Here is a 26,242-nt window from a genome sequence, read left to right as displayed (position 1 = left end):
TCTCCACCCACCCCCCCCCCACACACCCTGGACTCTGTCTTCAGCCCTGTGACTGGGTCGACAGTTTCCGGAACATGCCCGCTGTGGACAGCGAGCATGTGGGTGGAAGCCGTTTGGGATTAAATGACCAAATGGGTCTCGCTGCAACAAGTACAGGCTCAGCTCCCACCTTTCGCCCCCAGTGTCGGGGGCCTAACGCCCCTCCTAAAATTCAGCTTCTCCCCACCGGGTAAAAGAATTCAAATCAGAACCTCGGTTTTCGAACTGTAATGTCGAGAGTAAATGCAAAAAGCCACTGACGATTGGAAAATGTGGCCAGCATATTGGATCCCGGAGGAGCAGGCAGCACATTCAACACTTGGAGCGGGTTTTAACGAGCAGATCTGGAGCTGGCAGAGGTTGTTTCCATGGAAACGAGTCATATCGTTTGACCTATCAGAAGCCAGCACAATGGGGACTGGGGCCGATGAAGCTCCATGGTAAGATGTGGCACAAAAGAACTAAAGAATACTTTGATACACAGCACAGTGGCACAGTGGTTAGCATAAGAACGTAAGAACGAGGAGCAGGAGTAGACCATCTGGCCCCTCGAGCCTGCTCCACCATTCAATAAGATCATGGCTGATCTTTTCGTGGACTCAGCTCCACTTACCCGCCCACTCACCACAGCCCTTAATTCCCTTACTGTTCAAAAATTTATCTATCCTTGCCTTAAAAACATTCAATGAGGTAGCCTCAACTGCTTCACTGGGCAGGGAATTCCACAGATTCACAACCCTTTGTGTGAAGAAGTTCCTCCTCAATTCAGTCCTAAATCTGCTTCCCCTTATTTTGAGGCCATGCCCCCTAGTTCGAGTTTCACCCACCAGTGGAAACAACTTCCCTGCTTCTATCTTATCTATTCCCTTTGTAATCTTATATGTTTCTATAAGATCTCTCCTCATTCTTCTGAATTCCAATAAGTATAGCCCCAGTTTACTCAGTCTCTCCTCATAAGCCAACCCTCTCAACTCCGGAATCAACCTAGTGAATCTCCTCTACATCCCCTCCAGTGCCAGTATATCCTTTCTCAAGTAAGGAGACCAAAACTGTACACAGTACTCCAGGTGTGGCCTCACCAGCACCTTATAGAGCTGCAACATAACCTCGCTGTTTTTAAACTCCATCCCTCTAGCAATGAAGGACAAAGTTCCATTTGCCTTCTTAATTATCTGCTGCACCTGCAAACCAACTCCTCGAGATTCCTGCACAAGGACACCCAGGTCCCTCTGCACAGCAGCATGCTGCAATTTTTTACCATTTAAATAATAGTCCATTTTGCTGTTATTCCTCCCAAAATGGATGACCTCACATTTACCAACATTGTACTCCATCTGCCAGACCCTCACCCACTCACTTAGACTATCTATATCCCTTTGCAGACTTTCAGCGTCCTCTGCACACTTTGCTCTTCCACCCATCTTAGTGTCATTTGCACTGCTGCCTCACAGCGCCAGGGACCCGGGTTCGATTCCCGGCTTGGGTCAGGGTCTGTGTGGAATTTGCACGTTCTCGCTGTGTCTCCATGGGTTTCCTCCGGGTGCTCCGGTTTCCTCCCACACTCCAAAGATGTGCTGGTTAGGTGCATTGGCCATGTTAAATTCTCCCCCAGTGTATCCGAGCAGGCGCCGGAGTGTAGCGACTTGGGGATTTTCACAGTAACTTCATTGCAGTGTTAATGGAAGGCGATTTGTGGCACTGATAAATAAACTTAAACTGAACTGAATGAGTTAGCAGAGTTCAGGTCCAAAGGGATCGCAGATGTTCTTGTTCATAAGTCCCTGAAAGCCAACATGCAGAGACAGTGATTGGAAAGGCAAATGGTCTGTTGGCCTTCATCGTAAGGGGATGTGAGCACAGGAGTAAGAAAGTCTTGCTGCAACTATAAAGAGCATTGGTGTGATTACACCTGGAGTATTGTGCACAGTTTTGGTCTCCTTATCTAATGAAGGATATATTTGCCATAGAGGGCGTGCAGCGAAGGTTCACCAGATTAATCCCTGAGTGGGACTGTCCAATGAGGAGAGATTGAGGAGACATAGAAACATAGAAAGTGGAAGCAGGAGTAGGCCATTCAGCCCTTCAAGCCTGCTCTGCCATTCATTTTGATCATGGCTGATCATCAAATTCAAATCCTGATCCCCCCTTCCTCCCATATCCCTTGATCCCTTTAGCCCCAAGAGCTATATCTAATTTCTTCTTTAAATCAGACAACCTTTTGGTCTCAACTACATTCTGTGGTAGTGAATTCCACACATTCACCACCCTCTGTGTAAAAAAGTTACTCCTCAGATTCCCATTAATTCTTTCCCCTCTTAACTTAAACCTATTCTCTCTAGTTCTTGATTCCCCAACCCTGGGAAAAAAGACTGAGTGCATTCGCCCTATCCATGCCTCTCATGATCTTATACACCTCTATAAGATCACCCCTCAGTCTCCTACGCTCCAAAGAAAAAAGTCCTAACCTGTCCAATCTCTCCCGATAACTCAGTCCCTTGAGTCCTGGCAACATCTCTTCTGCACATCTAGAATTCTTTTCTAGTTTTGATAGGCTATCAACCTGCAAAGTTAACACTGGCTGGAAACTTATGGAGCTCAGCCAGGTATTTATAATAAGGCCATCTGTGAACTGCATCAACCGAAACAAAGGACCAGGCATTTTTTTCTCCAGATGGCCTTGTTATGAATGCTTGGCTGAGCTCCATAAGCTTCCAGCCAGAGTTAACTTTTTAGGACTCACGGATGGATTAGTTCAACAGGATGTCTGTTTTCATAGGCTAGAGTGTTTTGATTTGAGTGACATGCTTGCAATGTTATAATAAGACCATAAGAAATAGGATCAGGATTAAAAGCAAATTACTGCGGATGCTGGAATCTGAAACCAAAAGAGAAAATGCTGGAAAATCTCAGCAGGTCTGACAGCATCTGTAAGGAGAGAAAAGAGCTGACGTTTCGAGTCCAGATGACCCTTTGTCAAAGCTAAAAGGCACCGAAAGTGGGAGATATTTATACTGCAGGGTGAGGGAATGAAAGATGAGTCATAGCCACAGAAACCAGGGGAAAGGCTGCTAATGGCAGCCCATAGAGAGAATAGAAGGTGTGAATGACTGAGAAGCTGAAATCAGAGGGTAAACTGTGACGGATGAAGATGTGGGGGGAGGGGGAGATGGGTGGGAAAGTGGTAAAACTGAGAAAAAAGGGGGAAAGGGGAAGAAAAGGGGGAGAAAAGGTAAGGATGCTGCCTGACCTGCTGAGATTTTCCAGCATTTTCTCTTCTGGTAGAATCAGGAGGAAGCCTTTCGGCCCCTTTTGCCATTCATTAGGATCATCCAACTTTCATTGCCCTTTAATGCTTTCTTTCAATGTCTGTATACTTACTTAGACAAGGTTAGGAAATGTGAAGTGAGAGAAAGCCTCTGTTATTGATAATGGCTCTGTCTGATTGACAGTTTAACGGTGTTACCAAATGAACAGTTTTTTGCAAGAGGAGTTCTGAACCATGTTTTTTGCCGGGCGCATTTGAAGATTTAGCACAGATGTTATAAGGCTCACTGGTTCTCTGGTGCATATTGGGTAAGTGGACATTGAGATGGAGGGGATGCCATAGAAGCAGTACGGAGGGGGCGGTATGGGGAATGTGTGGGGAATCATGGGGTGTGAGAGGTGAGGGATAGAAGGCCTAACAGCCTGGGCTGAAGATTCAGGGAAGTGAGGATTGACAAGCCCACCTCAGCGCCCACCTGCCTCCGTGGCTGCCTCCCCGGCTTGTGAAGGAGACGGATCTGCAGAGTCCAGAAATTTCCTGCCTCGAAGGGGAAAATCCAGCATCAGATCTCAAGGTGCTATGGGGCGATGGGCAATAACGGCACAACAGATATTGCCTGGCACCATCTAACCCTCATGGTTTCCAAAGCAACATAAAGTATAAGCATGTCTTTTCATGTCAAAATGGAGCAGCTACTGGGCATTAAGTGCTGTGATGGCGCGATGCCATCATTGACTAATCAGAGTCGATTGGAAAGGATATTTTCCATTAGTTCCAAACAGCGTCTCCTTATACAACAGCAGCATTGATTGTCCTCTTGTTTCCATTGCTGTTAATAAGCAGAATTCATTGAGGATCAGTTAAGGACAATGTCCAGGGTTTTCTTCTAATTATTCATTCAGGGGTTGTGGGGCATCGCTGTATAAGCAGCATTTCTATTACCCATCCTCACAGAGCCAAGGACCCGGGTTCCATTCCAGGCTTGGGTCACTGTCTGTGTGGAGTTTGCACATTCTCCCCGTGTCTGCGTGGGTTTCCTCCGGGTGCTCCAGTTTCCTCCCAAAGTCTGAAGATGTTAGGTGGATTGGTCATACTAAATTGCCCATTTGTGTCCCAAGATATGCAGATTAGGTGGATTGGCCATGCTAAATTGCCCCTTAGTGTCCAAAGTTGTTGGGTAGGTTAGGTGGATTGGCCATGCTAAATTGCCCCTTAGTGTCCAAAGATGTGCAGGTTAGGTGCATTGGCCATGCTAAATTGTCCCTTAGTGTCCAAAGGTACGTAGGTTATGTGGATTAGCCATGCTAAATTGCTCCTTAGTGTCCAAAGATGTGCAGATTAGGTGGATTGACCATGCTAAATTGCTCCTTAGTGTCCAAAGATGTGCAGATTAGGTGGATTGACCATGCTAAATTGCTCCTTAGTGTCCAAAGATGTGCAGATTAGGTGGATTGACCATGCTAAATTGCTCCTTAGTGTCCAAAGTTGTGTAGGTCATTGGGATTAGCCATGATAAATGTGTTATGGGGATAGGGTGAAAGAGAGGGCAAGATGATTGGGACTGAGATCTTCTCTTAGAAAAGGGTAGGTATCAGGGCCAGGGCGCTCGCCTGAACTACGTTCAATTGCCCAAAGGGGGTCTGAAACAAATTTCCAAAATTTCCTACCCCCATCTCCTCCACTTCAAATTGGCAGAGGGTTTTTATTCTGATTTCTGTGTGTGGAGCAGGGAGTGTACGCAGCATCACAATTTGTGTGGGACAGGCTGGATGGACTGGAGGTCCTTTCCCCATTGTTCACACCTTCATAAAGGGCAGTTGGGAGGTCACAACGGGAAGCTTGACAGAATCGCCACTTACCAGCCGACATTGAATTCAACATGGGCATCAAAAAACCCAACCACCGGTGCCGTGGCAACCTTCCAGCCTTGTATCCTGGCTCGAATCAGCCCTTCCCTCTTGCTGTTTCGGACGATTTTTACCAGCCCCGGGTATCTCTTGTTGATATACTGATCCAGATTGAATTTCAATTCCACTGAAACATTAGAAAAGAAGGTCTCTTTATTAGAAACTGGGACTGAGCTGGCTGAACCTCTGCTGCATTCACTGAAAGCCAACTAACTGTCAGCAACTTAAACTTCAGACTTTCCCGTTCACTTCTCCCTTCCAGACCATCCCTGAGCGAGTATTTGGGAAGGGAGTTGGATTTTCCGGTGAGCCAGGAATCAGAAAGTTGCCACTTGATCCATGTACCCATTTTGCTGATGTCAATTTATGCCTAAACTTGCTGCCAATCTTTTTTTTATTCATTTGTGGGACATTCGCGTCGCTGGCTACCCAGCATTAATTGCCCATCCCTAGTTGCCCATGGAGGACAGTTGAGAGTCAACCACATTGCTGTGGCTCTAGAGTCACATGTAGGCCAGACCAGGTAAGAACAGCAGATTTCCTCCCCTAAAGGACACTAGTGAACCAGATGGGTTTTTCCGACAATCGACGATGGTTTCATGGTCATCAGTAGATTCTTAATTCCAGATTTTTAAAAATTGAATTCAAATTCCACCATCTGCCATGGCGGGATTCGAACCTGGGTCCCCAGAACATTAGCTGAATTTCTTTTTTTTATTCATTCATGGGACATGGGCGTCACTGGCTGGCCAGCATTTATTTCCCATCTCTAGTTGCCCGAGGGCAGTTCAGAGTTAACCACATTGTTGTGGCTCTGGAGTCACATGTAGGCCAGACCAGGTAAGGATGGCAGATTTCCTTCCCTAAAGGACATTGGTGAACCAGATGGGCTTTTCCAACAATCGACAATGGTTTCACGGTCATCAGTAGATTCTTAATTCCAGATATTTTTTTATTGAATTCAAATTCGACCAGCTGCTGTGGTGGGATTCGAACCTGGGTCCCCAGAACATTAGCTGAGTTTCTGGATTAATAGTCTAGCAATAATACCACTGGGCCATTGTCTCCTCTAATCTTGTTAGCATACAGTGAAAGGTAAACATTGGTGTAAACTCAACAGAAATTGAGAGAGATAGACAGAGGGAGTGACAGTCAGGTCAAGAGGGACACGGTGGTTGTGGGCATTTGTTGCCCATCCCCTATTGTCCTTGAACTGAGTGACTTGCTAGGCCAATAGAGTCACATGTAGGCCAGACCAGGTAGGGATGGCAGATTTCCTTTCCTTAAAGGGACATTAGTGAACTAGATGGGATTTTACTACAAAAAATAATAGTCTCTTAGTCACCATTACTGAGACTGGCTTTCAATTCCACATTTTATCAATTCAATATAAATTCCACCAGCTGTCACGGATTTGAACCCAGGTCCCCAGGTAATTAGGCCGGGCCTCTGGATTGCTAGCTACACCACCACTGCAGACGCAGCGAGAGACAGAGATAGACAGCAAAACAGTGAGTGTATGAGCGATAGGGTTAGAGGGAGAGAGAGAGAGACTGAGTGAAACAGCTGGGCCAAGAAAGACAGAGAGATAAACAGCGAGATAGTGAGTGTGTGAAAGAGTTAGAGAGAGACCGAATGAGACAGAGATAAGCCAAGAAAAGCAGAGACAAAGGCAGAGGGATGGACAGCGAGATAGTGAGTATGTAGGCAACAGAGTTAGAGAGAGAGAGATACACCGAGAGATGAGTGAGAGAGGGAAATAGACAGGTAGTACTGAAGGAGTGGTGAGAACACTTTCATTCTTAAATTGGCAACAGAACAGAATTAGTCCATCCCACTGAATTACTCCCAGTTAATTGTGCTGTGATCAATTAGCCGCCATGAAAATAATTGCTAACATGAAGCCTTGAAAAGTGGACATTTAGGATAGCACATGGTGTTGGTATATAGACCCACCCCCGCCCCGCTCCCGCCCCACTATGAATGCCAGTCCGGCAGGCGTGTGTTGGAGTTTGCAGGAATGTAGAGAGTGATCGCCAAGGCACAAGCAATAAACCAGCGGGACAATCATCAAAGCAAAAATTGTGTGATTTGTAAGATTTGTTTTCCATCCGATTGCATGAAGGAGGGACCCATGAGGCTGGAGGCGTTGGATAACCAACAGTGGGGGGTGGGACAGTGGGCAATGGAGCATCATGGGATGGAAGTTCCTGGAATATGTCCACTCAGAACTGGCAACCTTAGACTCCACCCCCTCCCGCCAAATCCCAGAGCCCACGATTGGTCAGTTAACACAATGCAGTGCGGTACACAGTAATATCTTAGCCTTCTCCAAACCAGATGGGATTTTACTACAAAAAGTAATAGTCTCATGGTCACCATTACTGAGACTGGCTATCAATACAATATAAATTCAACCAGCTGTCATGGGATTTGAACCCAGGTCCCCAGGTAATTAGGCCGGGCCTCTGGATTGCTAGCTACACCACCACTACAGACGCAGCGAGAGACAGAGATACACAGCGAAACAATGAGTCGGGGGGTGGTGGGCATAAGGAACGGTTAATGTAGGGTGAAAGGTTCTTGCACACCTCTTCATATCTGGCTTACTCTAGACTGGCAGAAACCAGGGACAGAACTGGCGAAGACCTCACGACCGGATTTGCATTTGCAGCAGGAGAACTTACGAGAGGCCGAAAAAGAAATTAAACTGGAGCATGCTTAAAATTGACAAACGGATATGTCGCAAGAGGTTAATAGCACTTGGCTTGGTCAGAAGTCTAAATATCTAAATTCTGTAGAAGAGTCATACGGACTTGAAACATTAACTCTGTTTCCCTCTCCACAGATACTGCCAGACCTGCTGAGTAGTTTAATGTCTATTTATTATTGTCATTAGTAGGCTTACATTAACACTGCGATGAAGTTACTGTGAAAATCCCCTAGTTGCCTGTTCGGGTACACTGAGAAAGAATTTAGCATGGCCAATGCACTCTAACCAGCACATCTTTCTCACGGTGGGAGGAAACCGGAGCACCCGGAGGAAACCCATGTAGACACGGGGAGAACGTGCAGGCTCCACACAGACAGTGACCCAAGTCGGGAATCGAAGTCGGGTCCCTGGCATTGTGAGGCAGTATAGAAAGAACTATAGAAACCCTACAGTGCAGAAGGAGGCCATTCGACCCATCGAGTCTGCACCGACCATAATCCCACCCAGGCCCTATCCCTGTAACCCCACATATTTACCCTGCTAGTCCCTCTAACCTCTGCATCCCGGGACACTAAGGGGCAATGTAGCATGGCCAATCCACCTAACTCGCACATCTTTGGACTGTGGGAGGAAACCGGAGCACCCAGAGGAAACCCACGCAGACACGGGGAGAACGTGCAAACTCCGCACAGACACTGCCACAAGCCGGGAATCGAGCCCAGGCCCCTGACGCTGTGAGGCAGCAGTGCTAACCGCTGTGCCACCGTGCCGCCCTTTCCAGTACTTGCTATTCTCAGCTTCGAATCTGTACCGGTTGTGGTGAGTCACAAACGAAAGAACATTGTAGTAGCAAGAACGATGGGGACTGCAATTTATTCCTTAGCAAGAGCTTTGTGTAACTCAGATTTGATCCTTACCACTGTCACTGTTGTCATCAACGAGAATGATCTCTTTCAGGAGGTGTGGAGGCGTGTGATTCACCACACTGTGCACTGATCTCAGGATGACTGATAGAGCCTCATTCACAAAGATGAAGACCACGGCAATCTGAGGGAGGTTGCTCTGGTACGTCATCTGCCTGCACCTTCCAACCAACAAAACCAGAAGCACACAGGGTTAGCATGGTGTCCGATGAAATGGTACCTCTGTCTTATCACAAATGGAAATGTAGAGCAGCCACTGTAAATGTGCATTCAGAAGTAAAGGAACATCAAAAGAGTTATTCAGCCTGACTCACTGATATTAACTGACTACTATTCAGTTCCTTCAGGGAAACTTCAAGATTAGAGTTCATTCAATTATTTTGTGAACCTATCTACGTCACCCGCAAAATGCAGTGCAGGAGCTCACCAAGGCTACTTCGACTGCACAACCATATCCATGACCTCGACCATCTGGAAGGTCAAGGGGTAGCAGACACAGGGAAACACCACCTGCAAGTTCCCTTCCAAGTCGCTCACCATCACGACTATTTTTTTAAATCCATTCGTGGGACATGGGCGTCGCTGGCTGGGCCAGCATTTATTGCCCATCCCTAGTTGCCTCTGAACTGCATGGCTTGCTAGACCATTTCACAGGGCTGTCAAGAATCAACCACATTGCTGTGGCTCTGGAGTCACATGTAGGCCAGACCGTGTAAGGACGGCAGATTTCCTTCCCTAAAGGACATTAGTGAACCAGATGGGTTTTTCCGACAATCGACAATGGTTTCATGGTCATCAGTAGATTCTTAATTCCAGATATTTTTTATTGAATTTAAATTCCACCATCTGCCCTGGCAGGATTCGAACCCGGGTCTCCAGAACATCAGCTGGGTTTCTGGATTAACAGTCTAGCAATAATACCACTAGGCCATTGCCTGGAAATATATCAGCCGTTCCTTCACTGTCACTGGGTCAAAATCCTGGAACTCCCTCCCTAACAGCACTGTGGGTGTACTTACACTACAGGAACTGTATGTAGTAGGTTCAAGATGGCGACTCACCCACCACCTTCCCAAGGGCAATTAGGGATCAGGCGATAACCTTGCCAGCGACGTCCGCATCCCATGAATGAAATGAAAAAAATGTTGTGTTCATGCTGAGGCTTGTGGATTAATGATTTTCCCATTTTGTATCCACCCAAGATAATGTGAAACAGTTATAGAGCCACAGAATAAAGAGAGGTGAAGGAGGCCAATCGGACCATCATGCCTCTAGTGATGCTAACACTTCTCATCCCATTTTCCTACCCTCTCCTTGTATCCTTTCCTCATAAACAACATATTAAAGTTCCTTATACACTGACTCCAGTCTCGGTGTCAGATACCCTCCCCTCCCCGCCCAAGTCTAACTTCATTTTCTAATTTAACAAGAATAATCAAGCCACTAAAGTTTTTAAAGCAGTGACTTGACTTTTCAATTAAATGGTTTAAAATCTGTGGAATTATAGAATCCCTACAGTGCAGAAAGAGACCATTCGGCCCATCAGGTCTGCACTGACTCTCCGACAGAGCATCCCATCCAGCCCTATTCCCATAACTCCACATATTTACCCCGCTAATTCCCCCGACCTACACATTTTGGGGCAGTAAGGGTCAATTTAGCATGGCCAATGCACCTAACTTGCACATCTTTGGAGTGTGGGAGGAAACCAGAGCACCCAGATGAAACCCACGCAGACACGGGGAGAACATGCAGACTCTGCACAGACAGTGACCCGAGGCTGGAATCGAACCCGGGTCCCTGACGCTGGACAGTAAGAAGTTTAACAACACCAGGTTAAAGTCCAACAGGTTTATTTGGTAGCAAAAGCCACACAAGCTTTCGAAGCTCTAAGCCCCTTCTTCAGGTGAGTGGGAATTCTGTTCACAAACAGAGTTTATAAAGACACAGACTCAATTTACATGAATAATGGTTGGAATGCGAATGCTTACAACTAATCAAGTCTTTAAGAAACAAAACAATGGGAGTGGAGAGAGCATCAAGACAGGCTAAAAAGATGTGTATTGTCTCCAGACAAGACAGCCAGTGAAACTCTGCAGGTCCACGCAACTGTGGGCATTACAAATAGTGTGACATGAACCCAATATCCCGGTTGAGGCCGTCCGCGTGTGTGCGGAACTTGGCTATCAGTTTCTGCTCAGCGACTCTGCGCTGTCGTGTGTCGCGAAGGCTGGACAGTAGCAGTGCTAACCACTGTGCCACCGTATCCATTCAGCATTGAGACAGAAATCTTTCCATCTGAGGTGTACCATTATAAACATGTCCAGTTTCCACTCCAGTCAACCTTCAGCGCTCACTGCGGATGAGTGGCCTGTTTAACATTAATTTGTGTCCTAATACTGTCTAGTTTTCAACTGTGGCCTATTGTTCAGAAAGGGGATGAAAGGCGCTACATAAATGCAAGTTAGTTTGTTCATTTGGCACGCAGTTCAGCAACTCAGAGGTTTTAGCGGAGAGTCCCACAACACTGCAAAATCCAGTATTCCTTTGTCTATCATCGCCATTAAGAGTTCTAAAGATCATTTTCTGCTCTCTGAGAAGGTACAAAGAACTTGACAGACAGATTAGAAACCCATCTGCATCAATCAACACAACAGTGGCTGCTAATGACAGACACCCTGTGAAAACTCAGATAAAAGTTGGCAGCTTTCTTTGATGCAGCGTCGAAACTAAACAACAAGCAAGGCAAAGAACAACAAATATTCACCCAGTCACAGAGGCGTCGGTTAAAGAAAATGCCAGATGTGGAGATTTGCCACATGGACTCCATCCTCCCAATCCAAGTCCTAGGTTCAATGCCATTGCCAACATTTAACAAGAATGAGAAGCTGTCTGCTGCAAACCATTAACGATTTTAATATCCAACTGCATCGACTTTATTTTCAAATTAATTGCTTTAGTGTTCAGTACAGTGAAGTCTTAGCATAAAATTTAAAAATTCTCATCCTTGTATTCCAAATTCACTATGCCCTTAACACCTCCCTATCTCCTCCAGCCCCACAACCTTCCCTATCTCTGTAACTTCCTCCAGCCCCAACACCCCTCCCTATCTCTGTAACCTCCTCCAGCCCCCACAACCCTCCCTATCTCTGTAACCTCCTCCAGCCCCAACACCCCTTCCTATCTCTGTAACCTCCTCCAGCCCCCACAACCCTCCCTATCTCTGTAACCTCCTCTAGTCCCCACAACCCTCCCTATCTCTGTAACCTCCTCCAGCCCCCTACAACCCTCCCTATCTCTGTAACCTCCTCCAGCCCCCTACAACCCTCCCTATCTCTGTAACCTCCTCCAGCCCCCTACAACCCTCCCTATCTCTGTAACCTCCTCCAGCCCCACAACCCTCCTTATCTCTGCAACCTCCTCCAAACCCCTACAACCCTCCCTATCTCTGTAACCTCCTCCAGACTCCACAACCCTCCTTAACTCTGTACCCTCCTCCAGCCCCACAACCCTCCTTTTCTCTGTAAGCTCCTCCAGCCCCACAACCCTCCCTATCTCTGTAACCTCCTCCAGCCCCTACGCCTTTCCCTATCTCTGTAACCTCCTCCAGTCCCACAACCCTCCCTATCTCTGTAACCTCCTCCAGTCCCACAACCCTCCCTATCTCTGTAACCTCCTCCAGCCCCACAACCCTCCCTATCTCTGTAACCTCCTCCAGCCCCTGCACCCCTCCCTATCTCTGTAACCTCCTCCAGCCCCACAACGCTCCCTATCTCTGTAACCTCCTCCAGCCCCTACACCCTTCCCTATCTCTGTAACCTCCTCCAGCCCCTACACCCTTCCCTATCTCTGTAACCTCCTCCAGCCCCACAACCCTCCCTATCTCTGTAACCTCCTCCAGCCCCACAACCCTCCCTGTCTCAGTAACCTCCTTCAGCCCTACAACCCTCCCTATCTCTGTAACCTCCTCCAGCCCCACAACCCTCTCTATCTCTGTAACCTTCTCCAGCCCCTAAACCTCTCCCTGTCTCTGTAACCTCCTCCCGCCACACAACCCTCCCTATCTCGGTAACCTCCTCCATGTCTCTCAGCGACCTCTGCACTCCTCCAGCACCCACTTACGCATCCCCCGATTTCCATCCCTCCACCATTCCTGATCGGGCCTTCATCTGCCTGCACCCGAAGCTCTGGAACTTCCTCCCTAAACCCCTCCACCCCTCTCTCTCCTCCTTTATGTTGCTTTTCACAGCCTGCGACAGTGACCACGCTCTTGTCCTGGTAGGTATTTATCTAGCACGGCGTCAAATCTTTGTGTGTTCGCCCTTATGCCAGTCACCTCAGCACTGGTGCCCCCTTCTGTGACTGGGCACAGTCTCCTTTTGTTTACTCTCGCTAAAGCCTTCACGCACAGTCGAATCTCTCAAAGGAAGCTATATACCCTTTCCAGCAAACCAAAACACACTGAATATTTGAAGCAACATATTGACTCATACTTAACGGGTGTTGGAGCATCTGTTTCATTGCTTTCTTTCTCTTTCGGGGACTTTGCACATAATAACAGGGCAGCTGCTCACTGTAAGATTTGCTTCAAGTCTTTAGAACCCAGATCTAATTAGTCCCTCAGTGAAGCTAATATTAAAAATCAACCGTTCAGCAGTACAATCTGCGGAGCTGCAATCATTCAAACCCCCCAGCATGTTTGGGCAATGTTTTGAGATGAACCTTCCATAGACATGATTATTTTCTTTGAATGCACCAATTGTGGAAGCAGGTGTCTGCATTCGGTTAATTGAGGATGAAAGCAAAACAGTGTTTAACTTTAGACAAAGAGAAAATATTCCCACTTGTCGGGGAGTCCAAAACTCAGGTCTTAAGAATCCCTACAGCGCAGAAGGAGGCCATTCGGCCCATCGAGTCTGCACCGACCACAATCCCGCCCAGGCCCTATCCCCGCGGCCATGCTAAATTGACCCCAGTTTCAGGGGGATTAGCAGGGTAAATGAGGGTTATGGGTTATGCCAAATTTCCTTAGTCTTCTGAGAAAGTAGAGGCATTGGTGGGCTTCCTTAACGATTGTGTCGGCGTGGAGGTTGTTTCACAAGTGCGTCATAAGGCGAAATTTCACAATCCTCCATTCGACAAAAGCATAGCAGGTGGCCAAAACCTTAGCTAAGGAGGCAGGTGTCAGGCAGGAGAGAGAGGCAGAGAGACGGAGAGGTTTAGGGGGGTGGAATTCCACAGCTTAGAGCCTCCGCAGCTGAAGGCCTGGCCACCAGTGGTGGAACAATTAAAATTGGAAATGATTGAGAAGCCAGAATTAAAGGGCGCTGTGAGGCAGCAGTGCTAACAACTGTGCCACCGTGTCACCCCAGTATTATTATTTCCAAATAAATCCAATAGGGAATTCAGGAGAAACTTACCCAGAGAGTGGTTTTGTTTTATTTATTCTCGGGATGTGGGTGTCGCTGGCTGCACCCAGCATTTATTGCCCATCCCTAACTGCCCTTGAGAAAAGTTTAAAGTTTATTTATTAGTGTCACAAGTAGGCTTACATTAACACCGCAGTGAAGTTACTGTGCAAATCCCCTAGTCGCCACACTCCGGCACCTGTGCGGGTAACACTGAGGGAGTGGTGGTGAGCTGTCTTCTTTAACTGCTGCGGTCCATGTGGTGTAGGCACCCCCACAGAGCTGTGCGGGAGGGAGTTCCAGGATTTTGATCCAGTGAAGGAACGTCGATATGTTTCCAAGTCAAGATGGTGTGTGGCTTGGGGGATCTTGCAGGTGATGGTGTTACAATGCACCCGCTGCCCTTGTCCTTCTCGTGGCAGAGGTTGTGGGTTTGGAAGGTGCTGTTGAAGGCAGCTAAACAAAATTGTTCACAACCCTAGTGTTATATCTGACCGCCAAGCCCCACTCACCCATCAGCTCACTGGTCTACATTGGCTCCTGATCAAACGACACCTCCATTTTAAAACACTCATCCTTGTTATCTAACCCCTCCATGGCCTCACCCCTCCCTACCCCTGTAATCTCCTTGAGCCCCACGACCCTCTGACCTCTCAGCGCTTCTTTAATTCTGGCTTCTCAATCATTTTCAATTTTAATTGTTCCACCACTGGTGGCCAGGCCTTCAGCTGCGGAGGCTCTAAGCTGTGGAATTCCGCTCCCCTAAACCTCTCCGTCTCTCTATCTCTCTCTCCTGCCTGACACCTGCCTCCTTAGCTAAGGTTTTGGCCACCTGTGATACTTTTGTCTAATGGAGGATTGTGAAATTTCGCCTTATGACGCACTTGTGAAACAACCTCCACGCCGACACTATAGTTAAGAAAGCCCCACCTTCCCCAAACTTTCTCAGAAGACAAAGGAAATTTGGCATGTCCGCTACGACTCTCACCAAGTTTTACAGATGCACATAGAAAGCATTCTTTCTGGTTGTATCACAGCTTGGTATGGCTCCTGCTCTGCCCAAGACTGCAACAAACTACAAAAGGTCGTGAATGTAGCCCAATCCATCACACAAACCAGCCTCCCATCCATTGACTCTGTCTACACTTCCCGCTGCCTCAGAAAAGCAGCCAGCATAATTAAGGACCCCACGCACCCCGGACATTCTCTCTTCCACCTTCTTCCGTCGGGAAAAAGATACAAAAGTCTGAGGTCACGTACCAACCGACTCAAGAACAGCTTCTTCCCTGCTGCTGCCAGACTTTTGAATGGACCTACCTTGCATTAAGTTGATCTTTCTCTACACCCCAGCTATGACTGTAACACTACATTCTGTACTCTCTCGCTTCCTTCTCCATGAACGATATGCTTTGTCTGTATAACGCGCAAGAAACAATACTTTTCACTGTATGTTAATACATGTGACAATAATAAATCAAATCAAATCAACCTGGAATGTTTTATAAAATTGAAGGCACTGTATGAATATACCTTGCTGTTCATAGAATCCCTACAGTGCTGAAGACGGCCATTCGGCCCATCGAGTGTGCACTGTCAACAACCCCACCCAGGCCCTATCCTGTGACCCCATGTATTTACCCTGAGGGAGAATTTAGCATGGCCACATGTTTGGACTATTGGAGGAAACTGGAGCACCCGGAGGAAACCCACGCAGACATGGAGAGAACGTGCAGACTCCACACAGACAGGGACCTGAGGCCAGAATGGAACCCGGGTCCCTGGCGCTCTGAGGCAGCAGTACCAACCACTGTGCCACCGTGCCACCCCTGTTATTGTTGTTACATCGATAGGGTGAGCGGAGGGATGGTGGCAGGAGGTTATTGTGGACCATAAACACCAGCACCAGCAAGATGGGCCGAACAGCCAGTTTCTGTGTTGGAAATAGTCTGAAAATATTTCTGTTCACACAATTCTCCAGCACTTTGCTAAATATGTTTGAACTGATGACCGCATGTCTGCTTTCCATTGCTGACAGGTAGGCCGGAATTTTTCTGGCATGTCCGCCCGAGGTTCGTACAATCCCGCCCGAGGCCAATGGAGAATGCCGTTCTCCGAGCCTCGCCCATTCCCGGAATCGGGGCGGGCGGTAAAATTCCAGCCGTAATTTGGGGAAGTTTGATCCAGGAACATGTTCAAAATGTTCTTTAGAGTTTCTCAAGGTGTTCCCAACATCTGCCGCTTCACAAAGGGCACAGGTTTCAACCAATCAGCAACTGAGGCTAGGAACACTCATTTGTTGAGAGTTGAGGTGGGGGGGTGGGGGAGGGCTTCAGTCTTTTGACTCCCCACACCCCCTCCCCTCTCCCCACCCCTCTCCAATCTTCATACAAGGACTTACCTCACATTAAGTTGATCTTTCTCGACACCCTAGCTATGACTGTAACACTACATTCTGCACTCTGGCCTTTCCTTCTCTATGTACGGTATGCTTTGTCTGTATACTGCGCAAGAAACAATACTTTTCACTGTATACCAATACATGCGACAATAATAAATCAAATCAATCCCCACTCCCCCAACTCTCCCTCACTTTACTCCCCCCACCCCCTGTGTTCTGTTCATTCCACCCACCCGCTCCCCCAACCCATCTCAACCCTCTTCACTCTCCTGGAGATATTTCTAGTCCCGGCCAGGAGGAGTTGGGGTTTGAGAAACGATTTAAAAACTTGTTCCCACATGAATGATGGTTTGTTGTTCAGGCAGAGGTGGTAAGAATGAGGGGATCTTCCTCAGTTAGTGAGAATCAGCTATACTGTGGTGTAGCTTTTAACCATTTCTCCGATGGATTTTCTACCCACGTATCTCCTCCTCTGATAATTCTGGCCTGTTTTAATTAATTAGGAATGTTCACCATTCGATCGCTGTAATTAATTACGAACCGTCACAGTTCACCGGCTGAACCAAAGGTGCGCACAGGAGGAAGAGAAGATATTTGTGCGTCTTTTCATTCATTTATGTGCCGCGGTTTGAAATGAGCTCAGGTTTTAAAGAATTAATAAGATAAATTACTGTGTGAGAGCTGGCAAAACCTTTTCTAAAGCAGTGCTTCAGGTGCGGGTGGGGTCGGGGGTCACTGCTTTGATTCGGAAGAGTCGGGACTGCATGTCAGCCATGCTCAGTGGAGTCAGAGGGTTGTTGGTTCAAGCCCCACCCCAGAGACTTGAATACTGTGCCACTGTGGGGTGGCACGGTGGTTAGCACTGCGACCTCAGCGCCAGGGACCCGGGTTCGATTCCCGGCTAGGGTCACTGTCTGTGTGGAGTCTGCCCGTCCTCCCTATGGTCTGCGTGGGTATCCTCCCAATTCCTCCCACAGTCTGAAAGACGTGCTGGTTAGGTGCATTGGATGTGCTAAATTCTCCCTCGGTGTACCCGAACAGGGGCCGGAGTGTGTTGACGAGGGGATTTTCACGGTAACTTCAATTCACTGTCTGCATAGAGTCTGCACCTTCTCCGTGTCTGTCTGGGTTTCCTCTGGGTGCTCCAGTTTCCTCCCACAGTCCAAAGATGTGTGGGTTAGGTGGATTGACCATAGTAAATTGCCTCTTAGTGTCAGGGGGACTAGCTAGGGTAAATGTATGGGGAAAGGGCCTGGGTGGGATTGTGATCGATGCAGACTTGATTGGCCAAATGGCCTCCTTCTGTGCAGTAGGATTCTATGATTCTGAGTGTTAATGTAAGCCCACTTGTGACAATGAATAAAAAAACTTAAATTCCTCCTTTCATTGCTGAGCAGAAACAGAGTCAGTCAGGAATACAGCAAAACAAATTGCATTGGGGACAACACAGTCTCCTGCAATGTTATTCACATCACTGCTCTAATTATACTGTGCTTTCTTCATTAGAATTCTCTGGTTTCGCTCTGAATAGAAGCAATTCCGCAGTGTGGCTAACAGATACGGCAACCTCAGGTTTTCCCTTTCTGCATCTGCATTAACTGGGCGATGCTTTCAATGGGTTATTATACCCATTGTTCACTAAGAGAATGCAATCATTAAATCTTCGCAAAAGATTTAGATCATCTGCAGGGCGTACGATCTCATACTGTTCCCCACAGAACATTTGTTGACCACGTTTATTTATGCAACACCTCAACAACACTTGGGGCGGCACAGTGGTTAGCACTGCTGCCTTACAGCGTAAGGGACCCGGGTTCGATTCCCGGCTTGGGTCACTGTCTGTGTGGAGTCTGCACGTTCTCCCTGTGTCTGCCTAGGTTTCCTCCAGGAGCTCCGGTTTCATCCCACCGTCCAACGATGTGCAGGTTTGGTGGATTGGCCATGTTAAATTGCCCCATAGTGTCAGGGTAGATGCATTGGGTTCTGGGGATAGGGCCTGGGTGGGATTGTGGACGGTGCAGACTCGATGGCCCTGATTTTACCGGCATTCTCTGTTGGCCTCGGGGACAATCTTACGAGTCTCGGGCAAGCCATGCCGGTGAAATTATGTCCGATGGGCTGAATGACCTCCTTCTGCACTGTAGGGATTCTATGATTCTCTGATTCTTCTATAATGCCCAGTGCTGAAGTCTAAACCCCACTCAGCATCTCAGGAGGTTATTGAATGGAGAGCCAAAACTGGGCCTCCCATTGGAAGATATTCCCATCATGGAAGGAGCAATGAGGGAGCTTCCTTTGTGTAAATTAGCTGCCGCAGTCCCAACATGGCAAATGGACAACACTTCAAAAAATCCTCATTGGTTATGAAGCTGAGTTGGTGAAAGGCACAATATAAACCTAAGTTTCTTTCCTCGAATGACAGTCAGGATTTCACAGCCTCGCTTGACCCGAGACCGGAAAATCCCGTCTGAGGTGAACGGACATTGTCCGCCCCTCGCCCACTCCGACTCCCATGGTGTGCGGGGCGGTAGAATTCCAGCGTCAAACTCCTCACAAAAATTAATTCCTTAGGATCGCAGTAAGAATTCAATGGTTCCTGCTTGTGTTTTTGAGTCAAATTATTTGAAAAAACTGTCGATGTTAGCCATCGCCTCAACAAGCTGGCATTCTAATTCCATTCTCCTGTATTGTATTTATTTATTGGTGTCACAAGTAGGCTCACATTAACACTGCAATGAAGTTACTGTGAAAATCCCCTTGTTACCACACTCCGGCGCCTGTTCGGGTACACTGAGGGAGAATTTAGCATGGCCCAATGCACCCTAACCAACACATCTTTCAGACTGTGGGAGGAAACCGGAGAACCCGGAGGAAACCCACGCGGACAGAGAGAACGTGCAAACTCCACACAGACAGTGAGCCAAGTCGGGAATCGAACCCGGGTCCCTGTGAGGCAGCAGTGCTAACCACTGTGCCACCGTGCTGCCTCTCTAACATACAGAGGGATCTGGACATACAGGTTCAGGAATCCCTGAATGTGGCAACACAGGTGGATAATGTGGCCAAGAAGGCATACAGCATGCTTGCCTTCATTGGCCGGGGCATCGAGTATAAAAGTTGGCAAGTTACGTTAAGCTGTCCAAAACTTTAGTTAGGCCACCTTGTGTGCAGTTTTGGTCACCTCACTACCAGAAGAACGTGGATGCTTTGGAGAGAGTGCAAAGAAGGTTCACCGGGGTGTTGACTGATCTGAAGGGTTTTAGGTATGAGGAGAGGTCGGATGAACCCGGATTGTTTTCACTGGAAAGACAGAGGTTGAGGGGCGACCTGATAGAAATCTACAAGATTATGAGAGGTATAGACAGGGTGGATAGTCAGAGGCTTTTTCCCAGACTGAAAGGGTCAACTACAAGAGGGCACAGGTTTCAGGTGAGATGGGGATAGTTCAGGGGAGACATGCGGGGGAAGAGGGTGATGGGTGCCTGGAATGCGCTGCCAGTGGAGGTGGTGGCAGCGGGCACATTAGCAACGTTCAAGGTGTATCTTGATAGACGCATGAACAGGAGGCGAACTGAGCGATAGAAACCGCAGGATTAGTGGGCCGAAGGGCCTGTTCCTGTGCTGTATTGTTCTTTGTTTTGGAGAAAGGGGGTAAATGTTATTGAAGCCATTAACATGACGGAGATTGGGAGCAACATTTAAGTCACTGTCCTCCGTCTCTCAGCAACACTTACATAAATTGAGGTTTATTTTTGGCATTCCCAAAGTGGAGCTGCCCTGGAAACCCCAGGACAGTACCGGCCTGAGGAGTATGAACTACCGGCTGGAGAATGTCTAAAGCAGCTACGCTTGCACTCTGCAACTTGCATTCCAATAGCGCCTATCACAACCTCACTTCATCCCAAAGTGCTTTACAGCCAACAAAATCCTTTTGTCACTGTTACATTGGCACAACATGAGAGCCAATTTCTGCATAGCAAGATCCCACGATTTACTCATTCATGGGGTGTGAATGACAGTGGCTGGGCAGCACTCAGTGTCCATCCCGAATTGCCTTGAGGAGGCGGGGGTGACCCGCCTTCTTGAAGTCCATGTGGTGTTGTAGGTACATCCACAGTGCTGTTAGGGAGGGAGTTCCAGGATTTTGAGCCAGCCACAGTGAAGGAACGGCGATATATTTGCAAATTAGGATGGTGAGTGACTTGGAAGGGAATTTGCAGATGGTGGTATTCACCGAGCAATGGTAGAAACTAGAGTGACTATCACCCTTACCAGCCTGTTCAATGCAATCTTGCACTGTCAAAGCATTGATAAAGAGTACATGGCTTCCAACCATCCTGTAAATGCCTGCGGTATGCCCAATAGTATTTTTTCACGAACATTCCTCTCCCCCACCCACAAGAATGCCCCAAGCAATGAATTTAACTGATTACTTTTGTGGTCTGTAGTCAGGTATCGAGCGATCGAGTGATATCCTATCGCTGAGCTGAGCGTTGTAGCCAAAGTCTTCATACTTGGTCTCAGTCTCAAACTCTCGGCTGTCGTCTCTCAGAGTGGCAGCGATCCCTCCTTGGCCCAGCCCCCCAGGCCCTTCCATCAATCCGATTGGTTTAGCGAGCCCTAAACAAGGCATGAAACACAGGTCAGCCCGCACGCAAAACAGAACTTTCCGGAAACCGCACAAAGGACCAGTCAGAGAAAGACCGGACGAAGACTAGGGTTGCAGCGATTTGGGCGGGGCTTTTGCCTAGAAATGAAATTGAATAAAGAACAAAGAAAATTACAGCACAGGAACAGGCCCTTCGGCCCTCCAAGCCTGCACCGACCATGCTGCCCTTCTGAACTAAAGCCCCCTCCCCATATCCCTCTATTCCCATCCTATTCATGTATTTGTCCAGATGCCCCTTATACATGGAAACGCACTTGTATGAGTGAGTGAAATACACAAGAGGAAGGAAGATGTTAATGACTGAAGCTGTTTTCTGTCAAGGCTAAAATATAAAATAAAGTAAAGTTTATTTATTAGCCACAAGTAGGCTTACATCCACACTGCAACAAAGTTACTGTGAAAATCCCCTAGTCGCCACACTTGGTATCTGCTCAGGTACACTGAGGGAGAATTTAGCGTGGCCAGTCCACCCAACCCACACATCTTTGGAGGGTGGGAGGAAACCTGAGCACCCGGAGGAAACCCACGCAGACACGGGGAGAACGTGCAAACTCCACACAGACAATGACCCAAGCTGGGAATCGAACCCAGGTCCCTGACACTGTGAGGCAGCAATGCTAACCACTGTGTCATCGTGCTGCCCGAACAAATGCATGATCAAGGGCCCGATTTTACCAAAACTTCGTGCCCGTTTTCGGGTGCGAAATCGCGGTAAAGTTGGGCGTTGGGCTTATACCGCAATCTGCACCCGATTCCGAGCAGATCGCGGCCTTTACCGACACCCGATTCAGGCGCGGGTCCGGCCCGCACCCAAATCGGGCGGCCCGACTGAATGAACCGTGCGCCCAACCCTACCGCCACATCCCACTTTACCGTCTTCTGGCCCGCTCCGAATCCACGCTTTTAGCGACCTGCAGAATAAAAATCCGAAGCGGATTTCTATTCTGCAGGGGAACCTCTGAAGTCCACTCTGCCCTTGTGAAGTCACCATCCTCCTTGACCATCCTTCGCGGACCCCCCCGCTAACCACCCCCCCCGGATCAGACCTCCCTGGGAGGTAGGCCCCCCTCGGCAGAGCACACCCCCAACCTACCTCGGTCGCTGGTTTCCCTCCACCATCCTTCCGTTAGCAAGATAAGCTGTATGTTCCTCAGCTAGATCCACTTTGGTCAACACAAAGAAGGTCCTTCTGCCTTGTGGGTCCATCTGCTCACCAAGTCAGTTACAATACTGCGTTCAGCATCTACTGAACCATCTTGGATACAAAGGATAATGAATGGTACTGGTCGATCTTCCTGGTGCTGTCAGTACTGTAACATCAGGAATGACTGCAGACACCAAGGATATAATTTTTAGCATAAGCAAGGCTTACATGCAGGACCCTAATGCCATTATCCTTTGTATCCAAGATGGTTCAGTAGGTGCTGAACGCAGTATTGTAACTGACTTGGTGAGCCAGATGGACCGTCACACCCCCTCTTCCCCCCCTCCGCCAGAGGGTGATCTGGGTCCCCGCCCCTCCTCCGCCGCCGCCCCCCCCCCCCCCCCCCGACCCCCCCCCCCCCCCCCCCCCCCCCCACCCCAGCCAGATGATCTGGGTCAGAGAGCCGCTCTCTCTGCTTTTTTCTCCCCGCCCGGGCGCTCTGCTTCGGATATATTTTTGGAACTGCGCATGCGCAGTTCAGAGCTCTGATCATTCCGGCAGCGCTAAGCCCCGCCCACAGCACGAATCGGACCGGAGCCAGCAAAACGCGTATGGGCGCGCTGGAAAGAGGATTTCGGGCTTGGATCTATTTGACACCCAGATTCGGCACTTAGACTCAAAATGGCAAAATCAGGCCCCAAATGTAATATGTGACGCTGCATCCAAAAAAGGCTTACATGCAGGACCCTAATGCCATTATCCTTTGTATCCAAGATGGTTCAGTAGATGCTGAACGCAGTATTGTAACTGACTTGGTGAGCCAGATGGACCCGTCACACCCCCTCTTCCCCCCCACTCCGCCAGAGTGGATGTTGGATTTATGTCACATTATCAGTAACCCCCACAGCTCGCCACAGCTTTCCCCTGATCTTGCATAATATCACTAGCTGTTCTGTCTGGAGACAATACACATCTCTTTAACCTGTGTTTAATGTTCCCTCCACCCACATTATCTGTACCTTTTAAGACCTGGCTGGCTGTAGAGATTTGCATTCTAATTAGTATTCTGTAACTTGATTTCTGTGTCTGTGTACTGTTGGAGAACAGATAACTACTCCATCTGATGAAGGGGCATCGCTCCGAAAGCTTATGGTATTTGCTACCAAATAAACCTGTTGGACTTTAACCTGGTGTTGTGAGACTTCTTACTGTCCAAAAAAGGGGCCAAGGGTTTGCCAAAGCAGATCAGCATTCATATTTCTGACTGAAATAAGTGTCTGCAAAACATGTTAAACATCATCAAAATGTGGCAACTGAAATCTCGGACAATCAGTGACTAACCTGTCTTTCCCCATTCCTATTTCTCCACTCTCAGCAGTGGTTTGATGCATCTTAACTCAATAGGGTGTCACATTACGGCACTAGTCTGGAAACTGAAGCCACTGAACACAAGGAATGATGAGTAAAAGACTGCACTTTTCCCAGGAATCCAGAACATGCAGATTCACTTCGGGAACCGGTTGCAGAATAAGATGGAAGTCCAAAGGCACAATGTGAATGGTTGTGCAAGGGCAGAGAGACCTCGGGGGGGAGGGGGTGGCGGGGGGGGGGGGGGCGGGGGGGGGTGGGTGGGGGGAATGGTGCGGGGATATATCTGCACGAATTATTGAGGAAGATTGAGAAAGTGATTACAAAGGTACACGGAATTCCCGGCTTCATACATCAAGGCACAGGGCTGGATTTTCACAGGGTCGGAAAGACTCCATAGACCTTTAAAAATGGCTGGCAGGCCCCACATGTGAAAATCTCGCATACACTTCCGACACATCCAATTTTGGGACAGCGGGGGAAGAGATCAGGGCATGAATCACACAAGGAGGGAAACCTGAACTCAACAAGGGCCAATCGAACTTGATAAGGATTCAAAATGTTATTGCTGCTTCTCTCTCCACAGATGCTGCCAGACCTGCTTAGTTTATCCAGCACTTTCAGTTTTCATTTGAACTGAGTCCACATCGGGAGGGTGATGACCTAATGGTATTATCACTGGACTATTAATCCAGAAACTTAGTTAATGTTCTGGGGACCTGGGTTCGAATCCCACCACAGGCGTTGGTGGAATTTGAATTCAATAAAAAGTATCTGGAATTAAGAATCTACTGATGACCATGAAACCATTGTTGATTGTCAGAAAAACCCATCTGGGTCACTAATGTCCTTTAGGGAAGGAAATCTGTCATCCTTATCTTGTCTGGCCTACATGTGACTCCAGAGCCACAGCAATGTGGTTGACTCTCAACTGTCTTCTGAACAAGGGCAACTAGGGATGGGCAATGAATGCTGGCCAGCCAGCAATGCCCATGTCTCATGCATGAATAAAAAAAATTCAAACAGACCTGATTTTGACTGTCCCAAGGACCCTAGTGTGGGAGTCACAAATTGATGAAGTAAATGTAAGACCACCTGAAGGGCAGATAAAGGTTTGTTTATGTCTCATGACCTGAAATGTTTTAAATGCCTCACTATACATTAGAAAAAGGCTACAGCTGCCAATCAGAGTTAAAATAAAAACTTCTGTAGACTGTTTTGATTGACAGGCCATCTGGTGTGATTTGGAAAAAATAGCATTTCGTCATTCAGTTTCAATAGAATTCTTTCTTAATTTCCCTATGAGTTATTATGGTGATGTAAATTCTTAGCTGAATTTCAAAAGCTACAATTATCTCAGCAGGGGTTCTGAGTACACAATTCAAGTTAGTACTTCTGGGCAATTGCCATGCAAACCCTTATCGTTGGGGTACCCCCAAATCTGACACTGGGAAACTTGGATGCCATTAAAGACCATAGCACTTTGGAACAGAAGTGGGTCATTCGGTCCATCAAGTCTGCTCCTCCGTTCAATGAGATCATGACTGCTCTCATATGATAATCATCAACTCCACTTTCCCACCTTATCCCCATAACCCTCGATTCCCTTACTGATTAAAAATCTGCCTATCTCAGCCGTGAACATATTTAACGGCCCAGCCTCTCCAGCCCTCTGCGGTAAAGAATTCCACAGATTCACTCCCCTCTGAGAGAAGAAATTCCTCCTCATCTCTGTGTTAAATGGGTGACCTCTTACTCTGAGAAAATGCCCTCTGGTCCTAGACTCTCCCACAAGGGGAAACAATCTCTCAGCATCTATTCTGTCAAACCCCTGAGAATCCTATATATCTCAATAAGGTTGCATCTCATTCTAATGAGTACAGACCCAACCTGCAAAATCTCTCCTCATAAGAAAATCCCTCCATACCTGGGATCAACCTTCTCTGGACTGCCTCCAATGCCGATATATCTTTCTTTAGCTAAAGGGTCCAAAAGTGTACACAGTATTCCAGGTGTGGTCTAACTGGGACCCTGTATATTTTTAGCAAGTCTTCCCTATTTTTATACTCTATCCCCTTTGAAATAAAGCCAACATTCCCTTTGCCTTCCCGATTATCCTGCTGAACTTGCGTGCTAGCTTTTTGTGACTTATGTACGAGGACCGCCAAATCCCTCCGTGCTGCAGCTTTCTGCAGTCTGTCTCCATTTAAATAATATTCTGCTCCTTTTTTCTTCCGACCATGACTTCACATTTTCCCACATTACATTCCTTCCACCAAGTTTTTGCCCATTCGCTTCACCTGTCTATATCCTCTGTAGACTCTTGTGTCATCCTCACCACTTGCCTTCCCACCTATTTTTGTGACATCCACAAACTTGTCTATAGTACATTCACTTCTCTCGTCCAA

The 26,242-nt window shown here is 47.7% G+C and overlaps 1 protein-coding gene across 1 annotated transcript in view; it reads right to left on the bottom strand.

The window, feature by feature from the left end:
* galnt9 (polypeptide N-acetylgalactosaminyltransferase 9) overlaps positions 1-26,242 on the bottom strand; it is a 309,591-nt gene that overhangs the window by 212,428 nt on the left and 70,921 nt on the right. The window contains exons 2-4 of the mRNA XM_078227666.1: positions 21,087-21,273; positions 8,842-9,008; positions 5,164-5,338 (exon numbers count right to left, since the gene is read on the bottom strand). Coding sequence (XP_078083792.1) covers positions 5,164-5,338; positions 8,842-9,008; positions 21,087-21,273 — 529 coding nt within the window. The remainder of the gene's footprint in view (positions 1-5,163; positions 5,339-8,841; positions 9,009-21,086; positions 21,274-26,242) is intronic.

Source organism: Mustelus asterias, chromosome 13 (genome assembly GCF_964213995.1).
Source record: "Mustelus asterias chromosome 13, sMusAst1.hap1.1, whole genome shotgun sequence".
Classification (NCBI taxonomy): Eukaryota; Metazoa; Chordata; class Chondrichthyes; order Carcharhiniformes; family Triakidae; genus Mustelus; species Mustelus asterias.
The sequence above is the reverse complement of the archived record's forward strand: the minus strand, read 5'-3'. Positions and strand labels throughout refer to the sequence as shown.